General features: G+C 40.2%; 1 protein-coding gene across 4 annotated transcripts in view; it reads right to left on the bottom strand.

Moving 5' to 3' along the window:
• The window catches only part of EZR (ezrin), a 37,943-nt gene that overhangs the window by 13,222 nt on the left and 8,292 nt on the right, over positions 1-16,429 (bottom strand). For 3 of the 4 annotated variants that reach the window (XM_027751464.2, XM_039387417.1, XM_039387416.1), the window contains exons 2-5: positions 6,688-6,771; positions 2,141-2,236; positions 1,072-1,346; positions 146-229 (exon numbers count right to left, since the gene is read on the bottom strand). In XM_027751464.2, coding sequence (XP_027607265.1) covers positions 146-229; positions 1,072-1,346; positions 2,141-2,236; positions 6,688-6,771 — 539 coding nt within the window. Of the gene's footprint in view, positions 1-145; positions 230-1,071; positions 1,347-2,140; positions 2,237-6,687; positions 6,772-16,429 lie in introns of those variants that run through there. The other variant, XM_027751465.2, reaches the window with a different exon arrangement.

Below are 16,429 nucleotides of genomic sequence, written 5' to 3'. Positions count from 1 at the left end.
CAATAAACTAGAAAATACATACCAGAAGTTGGCCCAGACAGGCAACTCATAGAGTCTATTTCAAAACCATGGTGTAGAACTGCAAGCTTAAGGTAATCAACAAGCAACATAGTGACCAGCCCTAGGACCAAAACAAAACACTCACTTGAGCATGCCACTGTGTTCAGCATGCCACACCTGAATCCGTTCTTCCCACTGCTCTCTGGAGAGTTTATGCTGATCCATGACCCTATACAAGGAAACAGATATTAGCAAGGTTAGATGTTCTGCAATATCTATTGATGCTGATCTTTGCCACAGCCTTACTCTCAACCTGGTGGGAGTCTTATTGTAGCCAAAAAGAAGACCCTAACTCAGCCCAATGATGTACTCGGTGAAGCAGAGCAATTCAGAATGAATCAAAACCCTCTGCAAAGCCTTTCTATTCACTGACCAGAGACATGAGAGGCATACACAAAACACTGCAAACAAGTCCCATACACGCTGTAGACACCGGTGGACTAAAGCAAAGAGAAAGTTAGTGCCATTCCTGGAATTAGACATTCCTGCAGCATTGTCAGGAAGCATAAACAGAAGCGATTGGTCTGATAACATCCACTGATCTTGTGTGGGTACGGACTGCATAGCCTCAAGACATGCTTTCTGCATATGAGATTTTAGGACTGTAAATTGGGATTAAGGGCACGCAACCCAACTTCAGGAATAACACATTCCTAATCTAATCCTATGCTTTTTTTCTTAAAGAGGAGATATTCATATGGCCAGTTACCAGCATGGCAGCAATGCTTAGGAAATAAAAGCTGAATACCAAAGTGTACTTCCTCTCTCTAACCAACCCAAGGAGAGGCAAAAACATACTCTGATATGACAGATAGAAATAAAATAAAGGAAAACCCAAATGTATACAATTCAATTAAAAAACACCCACCAAACATGCTTTCAATGAAACTCCTTGTATTTAACTAGAATTCAAATTAAAAAACAAACAAATCAACCAAAACCAAAACCCAACAACAAAAGCCCCATGAGAAAAAGAAAAAAAAGGGAGGCTGCATCAACCAATTTCTTCACCTTTGGGGGATCAGACGCTCTGAACTGAGGTATCCAGGCTTGTGCACCTCTTTGTTATAATCTCCAAATTTGGCCTGCACAGCATAGGAACCAAGAAGTACTGCTGTTTCAGGAGGACAGTAGATCTCATCGCTGAGAATCCCTTCCTTCACCTGCAGGAAGAAGAGCTTCTGCGTGATGTCTTGGATCAGCTCTTCAGACACATCCTCTGGGAAGAACTTGGCACGGAATTTGAATTGGAGAGGATTCTCCTTTCTAATTTCCTGAGCAGAAACCTGAGGACAGAGGTGACACCACAACTGAGCAGAGTTGTAAACAACAGAATAGATTGCTTTTACACAGAAAAACGTATTTGCCTTAAGAGGAGCTTGACTGGCAGCTCATTACTGGAATTTCTTAATTCTGGTTGCTCATTGGTATGAGAACATGGGGGGGCTGTATTATGTTTTTCAACTATGTCAGAAAAATTCTGTTTGCACAACAAGCCTTGGTCACTGGAGAATGATTTACTGTGCTCTATCAGATGGCAAACCCATCCAGTACTGTATGTGTTTGACAAAGAACAGCCCACTAACATTAAAACATGTGTCACTGACTGCTTCACCAAGAAAAACAGTTTATACTCTCATAAGAGCTGCAAGTCCACAAACAGAAGCACATCAGAGGTGTCAGCACTCTGCTACAACTGCCCAACCTTGAAGTGACTCGTCTTTCCAATTACTGCAACAACTGATCCTGCACAAGCAGGGCCTAAAACCATCATTAGCCAAGATGTTTCTTCAGTCACAAAAAGCATAGCTACTTCTACTCAACAAAATACAGTCTTGAGCTGCTGCTGCATATCTGAAAAACGCTTTCTGCAATTCACGCAGAGTGAAAGGGCAAACTTCCACCATGCCAAACAATTCCCATGGATATCACAAAGTTATGTCTAAAAAATAATCCTAGAGTTATGAAAATTAAGGAAGAATCAACAACAGGTACAAGGTTTATAAAGTTGCAGCCAATAACACATCAGGAATCACATAGGCTTTAACCTTTGCTCAGCAATTAACCCACAGTCTGTTACCTTTTTATCAAGCTTCAGCCAAGTCTGGAATCCTTTGTTGTCCACATACTGAAGACCAAAGTACCACACCTCTCGCAAACCTATGGTTTTAACCACCTGCAACGGAAAGGTAAAAAAAAAAAAAAAGTTATTGTAGATAACACTTCACTTAAGGTCCAGGTATCCTTTCAAGTCCCACATCACCTGTGACAAGTGCAGGCAACAGGCTAAACCTACTCATCCGGCATCTCTTAATTTCACCTTGTAGACAAAGATATACAGCTGCCACAGTAGATGACAGCAATGGCATAGGTAAGCTACTTATCCCACCCGGTTTCTAGAAGAGGATGATTCTGGGGAAACCAGGTGAGACAAACAGCACATCCTGAAACATCCAGAAACACCATCCATTGACTGGATGGCATGCTTACTAGTGAAAACAGTGCTGTTTGGACATGTTACTTTTCCTCAGTGGAGGTTATAGCCTAACAAGCCCCTGACCTCCTCCTACTCTCGACAGCTTGTTCTTATAGACAAGTGGTTGCCTGTCAGCTCATCTATCTGTAAAGCTGTGCTCTAGTCAGAGCTGAAATCTGGAAAGATATATCAGGATCATTCCTTGATGTTATTTGCAGAGTAGCCCCACAAAGAGTGATGTAGAAATCATAGGGAGTTGAACTGACTGGAAGGCAAGTACTTTCTAAAACCACTTTGCAAGTTAGGAAAGTGTGACAGACTTGAGAGCGTGTAGTTACATGTGCTTCAACAAGTCTAAGATCTCAACCAAGGATCTGTTTCACCCTCCACATTTAGAGTGTTGCTGGAGACACTATGGTTTGAGAGCAGACTTGAAAGAAACAGTGTTGTGGTAGTTAAGACTAACTAGTTTATATTAAAAAAAACAAGCAGAAAGACAACAAAACCCACCAATCCAAACAAACAAAAAAAACCAATTTCCACAATTTTTTAAAAAGAGCTGGGGTCTGAAAATACTTCAGCTTTTACTTGACTAAAATTCATTTTCCCTCCTCCCTCCAAGTGGCTTATTTCCTCACAGAAGAGACAAGTTTTCTGACAGCTAGATGTATTTTTATGAAGTCTAGCAGAAAAGCAGGGGTATGTTAAGCATAGTACTTCCTGTTGCACAAAAGAGTGTTGCAACTTTGTTAAAATGAAGAGTTGCGTAAATGAAGCATTTTTCAGGTCATAGTCTCTGAATGTCTGTTACAAGAGAAAAACTACACTTTTTCCATAAATCGAGCTAGAAAGCTTGCAGAAGTTATGACCACTCAAGTTCTTCCCGAAACCTAAAGGCAAGAATGGAGAAAGTATTAAGCTAAACTTCACAGTTTGAGTTCCAATACAAAGAACAAAGAGTTTTTCATACTGTATTCTGGAAAATGCTCTGTAAACTTCATCCATAGCAAAAAAAGGAAGAAATAAGAACCAAGGCATTATATTCAAGATGGGAGACACCACCTCCGCTTCCTCAAACACATGAAGCAGCAACTCTCAAGTCTGACTATTCCACTCAGTAATGCACTGACTTCCAGAAAATGCCAGTGGCACACTCTCCTCCATTTGAATTTCTTTTACTCATGGTCAAGAAAGCACATGACTATGTGGGAGGTTCTCCAGCCAGCTGTAGAGTCCACTGTGTTGTTTCTTGGGACACCTCAGTCCCCATTGCAGGATAAACTCTGCACAGGTCTGGCTTGAGTGGAGCTGAACTCAATATTCACAGGTTTCCACTATTTTCCCACTCCTATGAAAAGGAACTATAATCCCTCTTACATGCAGGATACAGTTATGCTAGCAAAGCCTGAAAAACAAGGACACTGCCAGAGTAGTTTTGCTAGCTGACAGCTAGGCCAAGAAATCATCTTGTAGTTTTTAAAAATAGCCTGCTTCAACACCCCCACAGTAGTTCTGCAGTTCAAGTTGGGCCACTCCCCATACCTGTGAAAACCTGTTGCCTCCACAGGCTTAATCTGAGTGTAAACTCCACCAGAGATAAGGGCCTAATAAAAGGCTTCTACAGCAGAAGTGAAGAGAGGATGCCAGAAGAGTTGCAGTTAAAGATATGGTATTCACCTTTACTGTTTTTGTGCTGCACACTTTTACCTTAATCTCTCTTGATATGCAGAAGTGCACCACAACAAGATGTGAAATATGGATAAGAATTTTCAGTCACAGGCTTTAAAAATAAGCCATTGGATGTAAGGATGAAATCTCCATGAGGTGATAGTCTATCTCAACAGTGCTGCAACAAGCAATCTTCAGAAATCCTGAAGTACCTAGACAGCAAGCTAAAATAGAAGTATCTTGAATTTGAAACATCTCGCCTTTTTCCATGTTCTCAGGAATTTTAACTTCTCAGCTGAAGGTCTAGAAAGTATTTTCTCTTCTGCCAGAGATATGACCCTAACTCTTAACAGATATAAACATTAATTAATATATAGGAGGGGGAAAAGTCCTTCTTGAATACTTGTCACAAGGAACATAGAACATACTTACAGTCTAATCTAAGGCATTGCTTTTAAAAAACTGTCATTTAGTCACTTGGATTTTTGTACCCTCAGAGATGAGATCTGAGCTCTCTGTTTTGGATTAACATGAAAGGGACTGGGGGAAGAAGTTACCATGATGCAAGAGTGATCAGTAGTGAATGGAATCATAAAATGGACTGAGTGGGAAGGGACCTTAAAAATCACCTAGTTCCACCCTCTTGTCGTGGAAAGGGACACCTTCCACTAGACCAGGTTGCTCAGAGCCCCATCCAACCTGGCCTTGAACACTTGCAGGGATGGGGCATCTCTAACTTCTCTGGGCAACCAATGCCAGTGCCTCACCACCCTCACAGTAAAAAATTTCTTCCTAATATCTAATCTAAACCTACTCTCTTTCAGTTTAAATCATTCCCCCTTGTGCTGTCACTAAATGCCCTTGCAAAGTGTCTCTCCAACTCTCTGGTAGGTTCCCTCCAGGTACTAGAAGGCCAATTAAGTCACACTGAAGCCTTCTCTTCTCCAGACTGAACAATCCCAAATCCTCTAGCCTTTCCTCATAGGAAAGGCTCCATCTCTCTAATCATCTTGGCCCTTCTCTGGTAGGTCAAATGCCAAACACTGGTTCCATAGAAATGCAGGTTTCATATGTGCTTCAGCAGATTTCCAGTCAATGAATAGTTGATGTTTAGCCCACATCAGTAGTAATCAAGAGGCATTAAAGTTAGATTTAATGCTAAACTCTGTTTTGTACTGTGAAGATCTGCAGTGATTAGAACTTGATTTCCTCCTTTCACTCCTTTCAAGAACCCACTAGAAGCATTTTTTTGTTTGTTTGTTTGTTACGAGTTTTGAATTTTGTTGGTGTTTTTTGGGGGGCTTTTTTTTCTTAGTTGGGTTTGTGGGCTGTTTGTTTGCTTTGTGGTTTTTTTTTAGGTTTTCTTTTTAAGTACTTCTTAATGCACAATTGCCTTAAGGCCTAGCAAGTTCTAGTTAACTCACTGAAACAAGAAATTGTACCAACAAAACCTTAGGACCAACCAATGGACATTGTTTAGCCAGTACTGCCTACTTGAGTTAAAGCTCAACCACCCTTTGCTATCAAGGCTAGCAGATACAGGGGGAGAAGTACAAAGGAGCTGCTCTAACAGCTTGTAAACAGCTTAAAATATGTAATTGAAGTTTGCATAAATCAGTTCTTAGTTTTCAGGTCTACAGCAGAAATGGCTAGAAGCAAGTATTTTCTTTTTTTTTTTTAATTCAGAGCACTACGTAAAATTTTTCTGCTGAATCTAGGCCTTGCTTCAGTTTTAGAACAACAAGCTACTTAAGACAATAATAAAGTTTTACAAAGTGCACATTGTTGCCTTTATCTGATCTTTGTAGGTCCATCTTTAAACTTGTTAATGCAGTAGGAAGAATAACAGCAAGGGGAGGAGACTCTTGGCCACTCATGCCCTCCACTCTCCTGGAAATCCTGAAGGCTGACTGTGCAAATCTGTGCTCTGTCCTGCTGCACAGGGGCTTCTTATAAGGCATGTTGCCTACAAACGCTGCATGGAGGTCACAAACTCTTCTGTTTTTTCAGCAGTGTGACAAACTCAAACACCTGTGGCAAGTGGCTACCTCCAACCCAGCTTCTGAATTAATGTAGCCATGCCAACACCTTCTTCAGCCATCTGAAGATCTGATTCTAAAGACTTCCACGCACAAAGGCAACATTTCAACCTTAGAATTGAAGAACAGTGTAAGAACTAAGCTGTATTTCAAAGCAAGAAGTGCATTTTTACATGCTACCTATATTGTCCAAACATTTTAGATCCCTTGTGACATTTCATCACCCAACATGGAAAACAGTTTTCACTGGAGTATAACATACCTCCGAGGGTTTTTGCTTTTTTCTTTTACTGTGATGGAGTTTAGAGATCTCAGTTCAGACCGAGGGCCTTTGATTAGGAGGTAGAGTGAAAATAGATTTGGAATCCAGTCTTAAGTAAACACTATAATCTGAAACGTACTCCAAACTTAAACAGTAAGAGCCCACACCAAAACTTCACTGACCTGGTCAAACAGCTGTTTGCCTGTAGTGTTTGGCTGAATGGCAAACTCCAGCTCTGCATCCATAGTAACAACTCGAACATTGATCTAAGGAGAAAAACAAAAAGCATTGTTATTTCTAGGTGTTAACAGAGTACTTTGTGTACAGTAGTCTCCATGCTTAGATGCACTACCCTCACATCTATAATATACACACTTAAGCCTCAATTAGAATTATGTTATCACACCAGCAAACTTAATTGGGGCACTCATTTTGCCATCTTATCCAGATTGCTCTGCAGGTTTTTCTACTCAATACAGGATTGGACTGATCTTCTGGTTAAACAAGAGGGCATTTTAGACTTGACCCTTTCCAGGCCTAAACCCTCTTGGACTAAGAGCTACTCTGAGTGCATAGTATAGCTGCCTCCAGGCCATCCCTTGGATTACGAAAGGCCCTAATGACTAAATTAAATTTAAGACTTATAATTTAACTTCCATTTATATTAGAGATGGAATTAATCTGAGGTTTTAAAGGCAAAAGGCTGCAGATTATTCTTACAAAGCAATCAGCATTAACCTGATAACCATTCATTCTTTCCCTCATAAAAATCTACTCAGCACATAAACCCAGCAGTAACAGGTACTAAATGATACTAAAGGGCAAGAGTTCACTAAGCTCTTGCTGTCAGTGAAGAAACAACATAACCAGATTTACTGCAACAGCAGTAGACTGCAAGGCAGAGGCTACTACTGAATGCAGAAGGCAAGAGTGTTTAATGACTAGAAAAAGTCTATTAGCAGTTAATCAGGAGGCAAGAGCAGCAACTAAGCTTGCAGGGAATAGCATAAGGACCAGTAAAATGGCAAATCGGGAAAGGATTATCTCCAACTGTCTTGACTACAGTAGGCTATATTGATTGCAATATTATACTACTTCTCAAAAAACAAACAAACCCCCCCCTGCAAAACAAACTAAAAAAACCCAAACTTGGATGATTGTGTAGTATAGTTCTACTAACAACTGGATTTGTAGCTTAGTATTTTAAAGGAAAGAAGAAAAAGTGGACATGTAAACACAAGGCGGACAACAGGTAAGCTACAGGCAGATGACATTTCATTTCAATTTCCCAACATTTTGTAAACGTCACCTTACAGAAAGCCAGAGCTAGGAGACCAGGAGAGGCTGCTTCATCTGAAGAAATGAGAGGTAAGAGGCAGAAGAGGAATAGAATCACTCACACTACAAAGCTTTGACCTTCAGCAGTTCCCAGCCACTTAACTATGCATATTTAAACTCTAGGATAAATGTCAGGTGAAACAATGTCACATTTAATACAGAACTGTGAATAAAACAAGTTGCCTAAGCTAGTTTTAATCAAACACATCAGAAAATTTTGCACTCCTTTTTCAGCAAGATGCTATATGTCTAACCAACCTTTTTCAGTTTAGTGGTAGACCTGTCAATGTTAGGTTAATGGCTGAACTTGATGATCTTAGACAACTTTTCCAAACTAAATGATTTTATGAAGGCATCAAGTATCTTCTAGTCGTTTCCTCCTCCTGTTCTCTCTCAGATGACAGAGGACTCTCTTACAGAAAGATGACTGAAGGCAGTTTCCAAGTCATGGAACCCCAGAATTGAACCAGAAAAGATGACTTAGTGCCCTTTCTCTTTCAAGCTATATTTTTAGAGCAGTGTCCCTTAAATTAGAAATTAAAAAAAATAAATCTCTAAATGCAATATCAAAGAACAAGCAAGATGGGAAAGGGAGTTCTTGGAAAACCTAACTGTAGCATTTGTGATCCATAATGGAACATGAAATTACGTTTAAGGTTTTCTTCCTGTGCGTTAAGAACCAAGGGGTTCCCAAGCAGTGTTTCCAGTGTAGGAAAGGAGAGGGAGTTCAGATATCAAATTCTCTGGAACAGCAAGGCTGCAATTCAAAGATGTGACCTTAAAAAACACCTGTTGCTTAATCCCTCTCAACAATAAATCCCTAATCATATTCTAATCCCTTTCTACCCACTTCAAGACAACATATGCTTGCAATCTTCAGTCTTGTACTGTGCAAATTATTTGTACTTCTGGATGAAACACCACAGTGGATGTAAAATAAGTATCACTTTACAAGCTGAAGAACTTAAAAGGGTATGGATGCTGGCTGAGCACAGAATTCCAGGTGGTACTAGTATGTGTCTTTTCCTCTATCTCTCCTTTGTAGTTAGCTGGTAGTAAAAAAAATTAACCTCCCTAGTCTAGGGGAATATCTTGTATTACTGCAACCCTAAAAGACTCATCTGGATACACACCCCTTCCTGAAGGATTAGCTACACAGTGAGCTATTTAGTGCTAAAGCCATTTCGCTGCTACATATTTTAAGAATTATTTTAGTATTAAGACCCAAAATTGTAGTAATCTGCTTTTCCACTTCAATCATGTAAAGCCAGAAGCATGCAGGAACATGACTACTTGGTTATCCAAAAAGCTTTCAAGGACACTTGGGATATGTGGTAAAGATTAACTTCTCTGTTCTTAAAGGACTGCATAACCAGCAGGACAAAGAGGAATTCCATGGTATGCTCTCAGACAAACTGTTAGCCACATGACAGGCAGAGCAAGAAGAAACAGGGCCTCAAGTATCCATCCCTTCGATGAGTTGATGACTGCCTGGGAAAATCCTTTGAGTCTCCTTCCTGCCATATTAAGTCCTCTTGCTTCTCATCTCCAAACCTTATCCTTAATTTCAAGAAGAACATAATGGCTTTAACAGGGTTTCTGAATGGATGACCTACAACCACTCCACAAAACCTTTTAGCCACAGAAGCTGGTAGTAAAGCAGGCAAACAGAGCCTAACCCACTCAAAACCCTGGTTTAGACAGACTGAAGAAACTGTGATGCCTGTTACACTGAGAGATGATCAGTTTGGAATTCATTCGGCTCAGACCACATGAAACTTCCCATGGCTCCAAGATGATTAAATCAACACCCAAGGTGCTAACCAGTTCAAGGTATGGTTGGGGAGGAAAACAGGGAACAACTCAACCTAATTTCCATGAGCAACAAAAAGAGCAAGACACAGTTAAGACAACTTTCACAAGTGAAGTCCTGCTTAACCTGCATAGGCAAGGCAGATCATTTGTTAAGATCCCTACCAAATCCTGGCAGTAACCCAGGACGAAGTTGAAGCCATAACCAAAATAAAAACAGTTTCTAATTTTTTAAAAGCATAAGTGTGAAGGGGGGAGAAGAGCACACGGCTGTTACATATGAAATAAGGGTTTATATTAAAAACTATGTCCATTTAAGCACATAGTATGCTAAAAATCTTAAACAGTAAGATGTAACTTTCTTCTCGATAGGCCAGTGTCATAACACTTTATAATTCTGGAAGTTGAAACTGGATGATCTTTAAGGTCCCTTCCAACTTTAACCATTCTATGATTTTATGATTAACCTTTTATGTCCAAGACTAACATAATTAAAATGACAAATGGGGCCTTAAAAGGTTTGCTTGTGCATACAAAAACACTACAGAACATCAGTTTTTCCTCTTCCCCTGTGCTATGATGCATAAAATTGGTAACAAATTGGATCCAGAGGGGAAAAAGCATGCTGTTGAAGAGGCAATGTCATTTGCATTAAAATGAAAAACTCTCCATAAATAATAAGACTCAACAGAAGCTGCAAAATTTAGAACACTAAAGACTGAACACCAGTTCCATGACTTCGGACTGTTTGGGATAGACTGTAACATGTTAGCTACACTACCAACTGGAACAAGAGAACAGATGTAAGATGAAAGAACTAGAGGGAACTACAAAATGTATTTTAAATGATCATAATACTAAGGAAAGTTCTTGTATCAGAAGTTACAGTAGTTAGAACAGAACCTTCTGTGCTTTAGGAATGCCCTTAAGTCATGCATTTGTTCCTACTTTTTTTGTTGTTGCTAAGACAACATCTCTTCTAATACTAAGTCAGTAGACCAATCTATGGGACAGGGTACCCTTTCAGAGTCCATGCACATTACTAGAGTATCTAACTTGGAAAATTAAAGTGCCATTTGAAAAAAAAATTCAGAAAACACTGTCTCTTAAGGAGGCAACACACCGCCAACCAGCCGAGTGGCAACATCTTTGTGGAAGATCCAAGACCTAGATAGGAACCCAAGATGATGTTGCCTCTTCAATCTCTTCCTCTCACAAACACCCAATTTCCAGGTGTGTTGGACACCACGCATGCACATTTTTTTCCTAATGTCTGAATCCTGAGCTCGTTGGTTCAGAATCTGTCTCTGGTTGCAGGCAGTATGGTATTTTTGAAGTTAACCATCCCTCTCCTGATATTGCAGCTCCACTGAAAAACATCCTACACTGAAGGGGAAAGGGAAGGCAGAACAGAAAAAAACTCCACAGCTCTCACACACACCAAGCCATCGTGAATATTTCGCACCCTAACGCATGTAATGTAATAACCCTTAAGTTCACTTGCATACTAAAATAGTTCAGTGAAACCATGAAGTTGTGTGAGTCATTTAAAAGAACATACCATTGATTTTCAGTGAATACATAAGATAAAGGGCAGTAAATACCAACTTTTACCCTTATACACAGGATAAACCGGTCCTTAACCATGTTGCTTATTATCATTAGGCAGTTCTAAATGCCTCAGACAATTCTCAAGAATGTTTTCTTCCTCTTTCCAAGGAGGGATAAAGACCAGTCTCTTAAATAGTAGGCTTACAAGTGCAAATGCTAGTGACATATCTTTCCAAGTGGTGGCAATTAGCAGTATCACAGTGGAGCACCCTAGGTAGACGTGCCTTCTTTCTTCAGCCACAGGACATCTGGAAATTCCAGGCAAGTTGCTAGCTACAAGTAAGCAGATCAACCACATTTTAAGTGTTGTACCTGCACAGCACGTACTATGAGAAACAGCACGCAGGGCTGTTAAGCTTTCTTACACATACACAGAGTATATGCATATGGATGCACTTGTGCTTCAGGAATATGGAAGTCTTAACAAATAAGAGAAAGCAGTGTTATTAATGATAGTATTAAGAAAGCAGTAGTATTAAGCTTGCATCCTCACTTCTGCAGGTCTACTCTTCTGCCACACAAGCAAAAACTATTATTGGAATAAATAACAGACAAGCTTCTTGGCCCAGACCGCAATGCATCTGCATGGACAAAGTAATCTCATTTTGACCTTAGCAACCAGAGCTGTTCAGAGACGCGCGTAGCGATTAAGTATCTGGTAATAGGAAAAACAACTTCATGTAGCAGCATCAGAAGGGCACTGAAACTGCTCTCTATTCTTCCACATTCCATTCAGTAGTGTTCATTGGTGCCAGGTCCAACAGCAAAACATATTAATGGAGTAACTGTAGTCCCAGCTCCTGGAAACTATTTTCAGAAAATTTTCACCTTTGTATAGGGAAAAAATTCCTAAAGGCTCCAGAGCTCAGAGCTGACCTGCTAACACTTCAGTGTCTGCATTCTTGTCCTCCACAGGTTACTTAAATCAACAGATTCAAGTCAACAGTTCAGACACTGCGGAGAGGAGAAGACAACTCTGAGAGGGTAACTAGCATGAACTGCAGAAATATTAGTTCAATTTATTATATTGTTCTCTAGTACTTATGAACACCAACATGTCAAGAACACACTTGGAGCCAATTCTGTTTCTTCTCTGACAGAGAAATCTGCCTAATGGATCAACCATCACCTAGTAACATATTTGATATTGTATGCCTAGTCTATGTCATATGGGACCACAAATCTGAGCCATGTGAAATTACAACCAAACAAGTTGTGCACCTACATTCTCCACAGCTTCGTTCAAAACAGGAAACAGTGTAAAGCAAATGATCAATTCTATTCTATTCACTGCTGCAGGATTGCCAAAGCACAACTTCCCTCCTAGTTGGGCTCAGCACCTTCATCTTGCTGGAACTACTGCAGGGACATGTATTCGGACCTTCTCATGTCAGGCCAAGGTCTTGAAAATGGGATGTGAGTGTGGTGGGATTGAGGGAGTAAGAAAACAAAGTTAAGTATTCTCACAGTCCCTGGAAGACTTACACATTCACAAACAGCACCTAGTTAAAAACAAATAAGAAACTCTTTTGGAGTACAGGGCTGGAATTCAAAGATCTTGGTAGGTCTGAAAAATAGTTACAGGTGTTACACTTTGAGAGGTGAGAATGGACCAGAGGAGAAGATGAACAAAGTACAAGCTTGCAAACAATAGCTCCATAGCAGGACTGTAGACAAGGATGTGGTCTATCATAATCCCCAGAAAAATACCACATTTCCTGGTGTGATGCTATTACACAGAAGGGAAAATTACATTCTTGAATGTATTTGTCACCGGAAGCATTACAAAAGGTGACTATTCTGTTCTGCTTGCCTGATGACTTGCTAGGTGGAATGTTGTCACCCAAATTTGAATGCTTCTTTTGGAAGGGGGCAAGTTAACCAAGGAAAGTCTGCACTAGTCTGCAGGTCAGGTGTTTCTGGGTTGGTTGCGGGTTGAGGTTTCTCATGTTTGGGGTGTTTTTTTTGTTTGTTTGTGGGGGTTTTGTTCGTTTCAAACCGATTTTTTAAGCATGTCACTGATCTCTTCCAAATGGGACCTGTCTAAAGCATGATGTGTTTATAGACAAGACAGTAACTTTTAAGCCCACATGGACAAAAACAGGGGGAAAAAATCCAAAAAACCATAAAACACATCAAAAAAACCCAGCCTCTTATTGCAAACTTGGTAACACGAGGAGAAACAATAATTGCTAGAGTGGTAAGATATTAGGATACTATATAACCACCTCCGTGCAGCCTTCAGACAACACAGGTTCAAGTCCTCTCTGGTGCTACATTTTTATGATTTAGAGGAACTTCAAGAAGCTAAAACAAGAAGGCAAATGACAGACCCACCATTTACCTTCTGTGGGAAGGAGAATCTGTTTACTATGAGAGTGGGAAAGCGATGTACAGCAAAACACCGAAGAAAACCTTTCACATGCTCCTCCCCTGCTCCCATGACAGAAGCTTTTGCACACTACCTGCCCAACACCTTGCATTTCAGAGAGGGTAGCAGCAGCACAGGGCAACAGTCATGAGCCTCGCCTTGCCCACTGCAGAACATAGTGTGCTGACAAGGAAGAAAACAGCCTCATCAGTTCACAAAACATGAATAGGGGATGGCCTCATTGGCATTCCCTTGGCTGACAAGGCAAGCTCATTGCACCCATTTGACTGACCCAGTTTGTCAGCATACCGTGTTAAATCAAAAAGACCCGGCTGTGAACTGAAAGATGAATTCCATTTCAGCTCTCATTGTGTTAAACATTGCTTCCTCATTGCAAATAAATGGGAACATTAAGTCACGTTCCAATGGAATTCCTCCAAGTCTAAGAAGCAGTTAGGTATTGCTGCATTTGCAACACGTAAAATTAGAGCTGAGTAGGCTGGTCTTTGTTCCTTAAAACCTTGCTCACCTTCCCAGGAGAGGGACAAATACCACTGAGGGTAAATACAGTTGTAAATAATAATCTATAAGCTAGTAGTTACCTTAAAATTGTCCAGCACGATTGTTAGCCTTAACTACTAGTCAACTTTAAAGCAACAGCTCATACAACCATATTTTTGGGGGATACTAATCCTCAGTATTTAAAGAGCAATAACTATATCAGCTATACTTAACTGAAATTTTTTAAGTTTACTCAAGGCAATAGCAGCCCAAGTATTTGCTGCTCTCATGTATAGTGAAAGAGATTTACAACATCTTCCATAGCAGTTTTTCTGAAGAGAAATAAAGTACTTTGAGGGGAAGCCAAGAATATTTTTTAAATGAAATCTGAAAGCTATCTCCTGGATTAAGTGGAGTGGGGGGACTGATATGGGCAGGAAAACCTTGAATACCCAGATCTGGGGAGTCATCCAGAAATTCCAGTTTTCACAAAGCGGGTTGAATTTTCAGAATAAACATCCCCCTCCCTGCTGGCACACACAAACAGGTCACAAGAAACCCAAAAGAAGAGTTTGGTTTTGCAGCCAGGTCACTTTATTCTTCTTTGTAAGACAGCATGAAACCTTCCTTATAATTAAACATGAAGATAATAATAGAATGCAAATTCAAACTTTTTTTATGTTTAAATGTGCAGAAGATGCCATACTAAATTACATGCCTATCTCAGTTCCCTTAATGAAAGCCTGATATCTCTTCTGTCAGCATGTAATAACTGCATAGTAGGCATCTGTGTGAAAAGTCAAGAAGCAGCCACGGCTGTAATTCAGTTTGTTATCTTAGGTCAAGCAATAATGCTCTGCATGTTAGAAGATCATGAATATTTCATGCAGGTGTGGCTAGCACAGGTGACACTGCATCTATGACAGCCCTGGCTCCTCAACGTCTAGGCCACAGTCAGACTTCCAGCATTCTCCAGCTCTGGTCAGCTCTGTACAGTTAACAGTAGTTGCTCAGTTAAACAGTAAAACCAAGCGAGTACTCCTGACAGAGAAAAATCTTCACCCACTTAAGTTTCTCCCAACTTAAGTTCCTTCCTAACAAGCAAGATGCACTATTCTGTCTAGAGTTCAGAAGAAGCTGAAAAACTGACAGAGGCCTTTTAAAAATTTTTAAATTCACATTTTTTTAAAAGGTAAAATTACCTAGGGACAGCCCTATGTTCTGGCAAGACAAAGCAATGCAGTGTAAGTCTGAAAGGCCCCAGGATATTGCCCTTGAACAAAGCCCCATCCTCTTTGTGAGCCCAGATGTTATTCATGCAAAACACTTGCCCTCACTCTACGTGAGATGTAAGAATGGTTTACTTTGAACCCAGAGGATGCTAGGAAGAAGCAGCAGTATTTACGATGTTTCATTGAAATACATTAAGATTCACTTTAAAGACTCTCTGATGCTGCATAATACTCTATTAGCATTTTCAGAATATATGTGTACAAGCAGGAGTTGTTCTTTAGAGGAGGAACCCACAGCTAGTGACAACAGGCTCAACGTAGCACCACTGCCTGGATGTGCCATTTGCCCTCAATGGATGTTAGGATGGATTTAGGAACACAGACTGCAGCAACAATAGGTCCTTTGTACATAAAGGATAAACACAGGGGGAAGCTAGAGGCCACTGGATCAAACTCCTTCATACACAGCCTGTTTTATCATGACAGCTGTTGCATCTAATTAAACATAATGAAGTTGCAAGACTAAGGCTTTACACATGAAGTTTAAAGCAAGCCCCACAACCAATCCGCAAATAAGGTTTATCTCAAGATGTCGCTCAGAATCCAGAATGAATCAGATCTTTTGCTGTCTTCCATCAGAAACCATAGCATGGGGCCAAGTGCAGATAATATAGAGGTTTGAGATCTCAAATTTTGATATAATTTCAGAGCCTTCTAAATGATTTAACATCTCTAATATTCACACATCAGCTACTAAGGCAATCCCCTCAAGGGAAAATAAAAACCAACTTGAATGTCTTATAGTCTTGATCCAAAGCACAAACACCATTTCCTACCTCTGCTTGGCTTTTTCACTTGGAAGCGAGAGGCATACAACAATTTCTGCAAAAGCTGAACTCCACAGTAGCAAGTCACAACAAGCAGGGGCAGGGTCTGAAGGCATGAATAATGCAAATAAAAGCTATAATAACCTCAGAGCTTTCCCTGAATCCAAGCACCAATACTGGTGTCTTTTATTCCAATGCTTATGCAGAGATGTGTTCTAGAGGACAATGTGCA

This window comes from Pipra filicauda, unplaced genomic scaffold (assembly GCF_003945595.2).
Source record: "Pipra filicauda isolate LSUMZ 115617 unplaced genomic scaffold, ASM394559v2 scaffold55_size4083901_pilon, whole genome shotgun sequence".
NCBI classification, from domain to species: Eukaryota; Metazoa; Chordata; class Aves; order Passeriformes; family Pipridae; genus Pipra; species Pipra filicauda.
The sequence above is the reverse complement of the archived record's forward strand: the minus strand, read 5'-3'. Positions and strand labels throughout refer to the sequence as shown.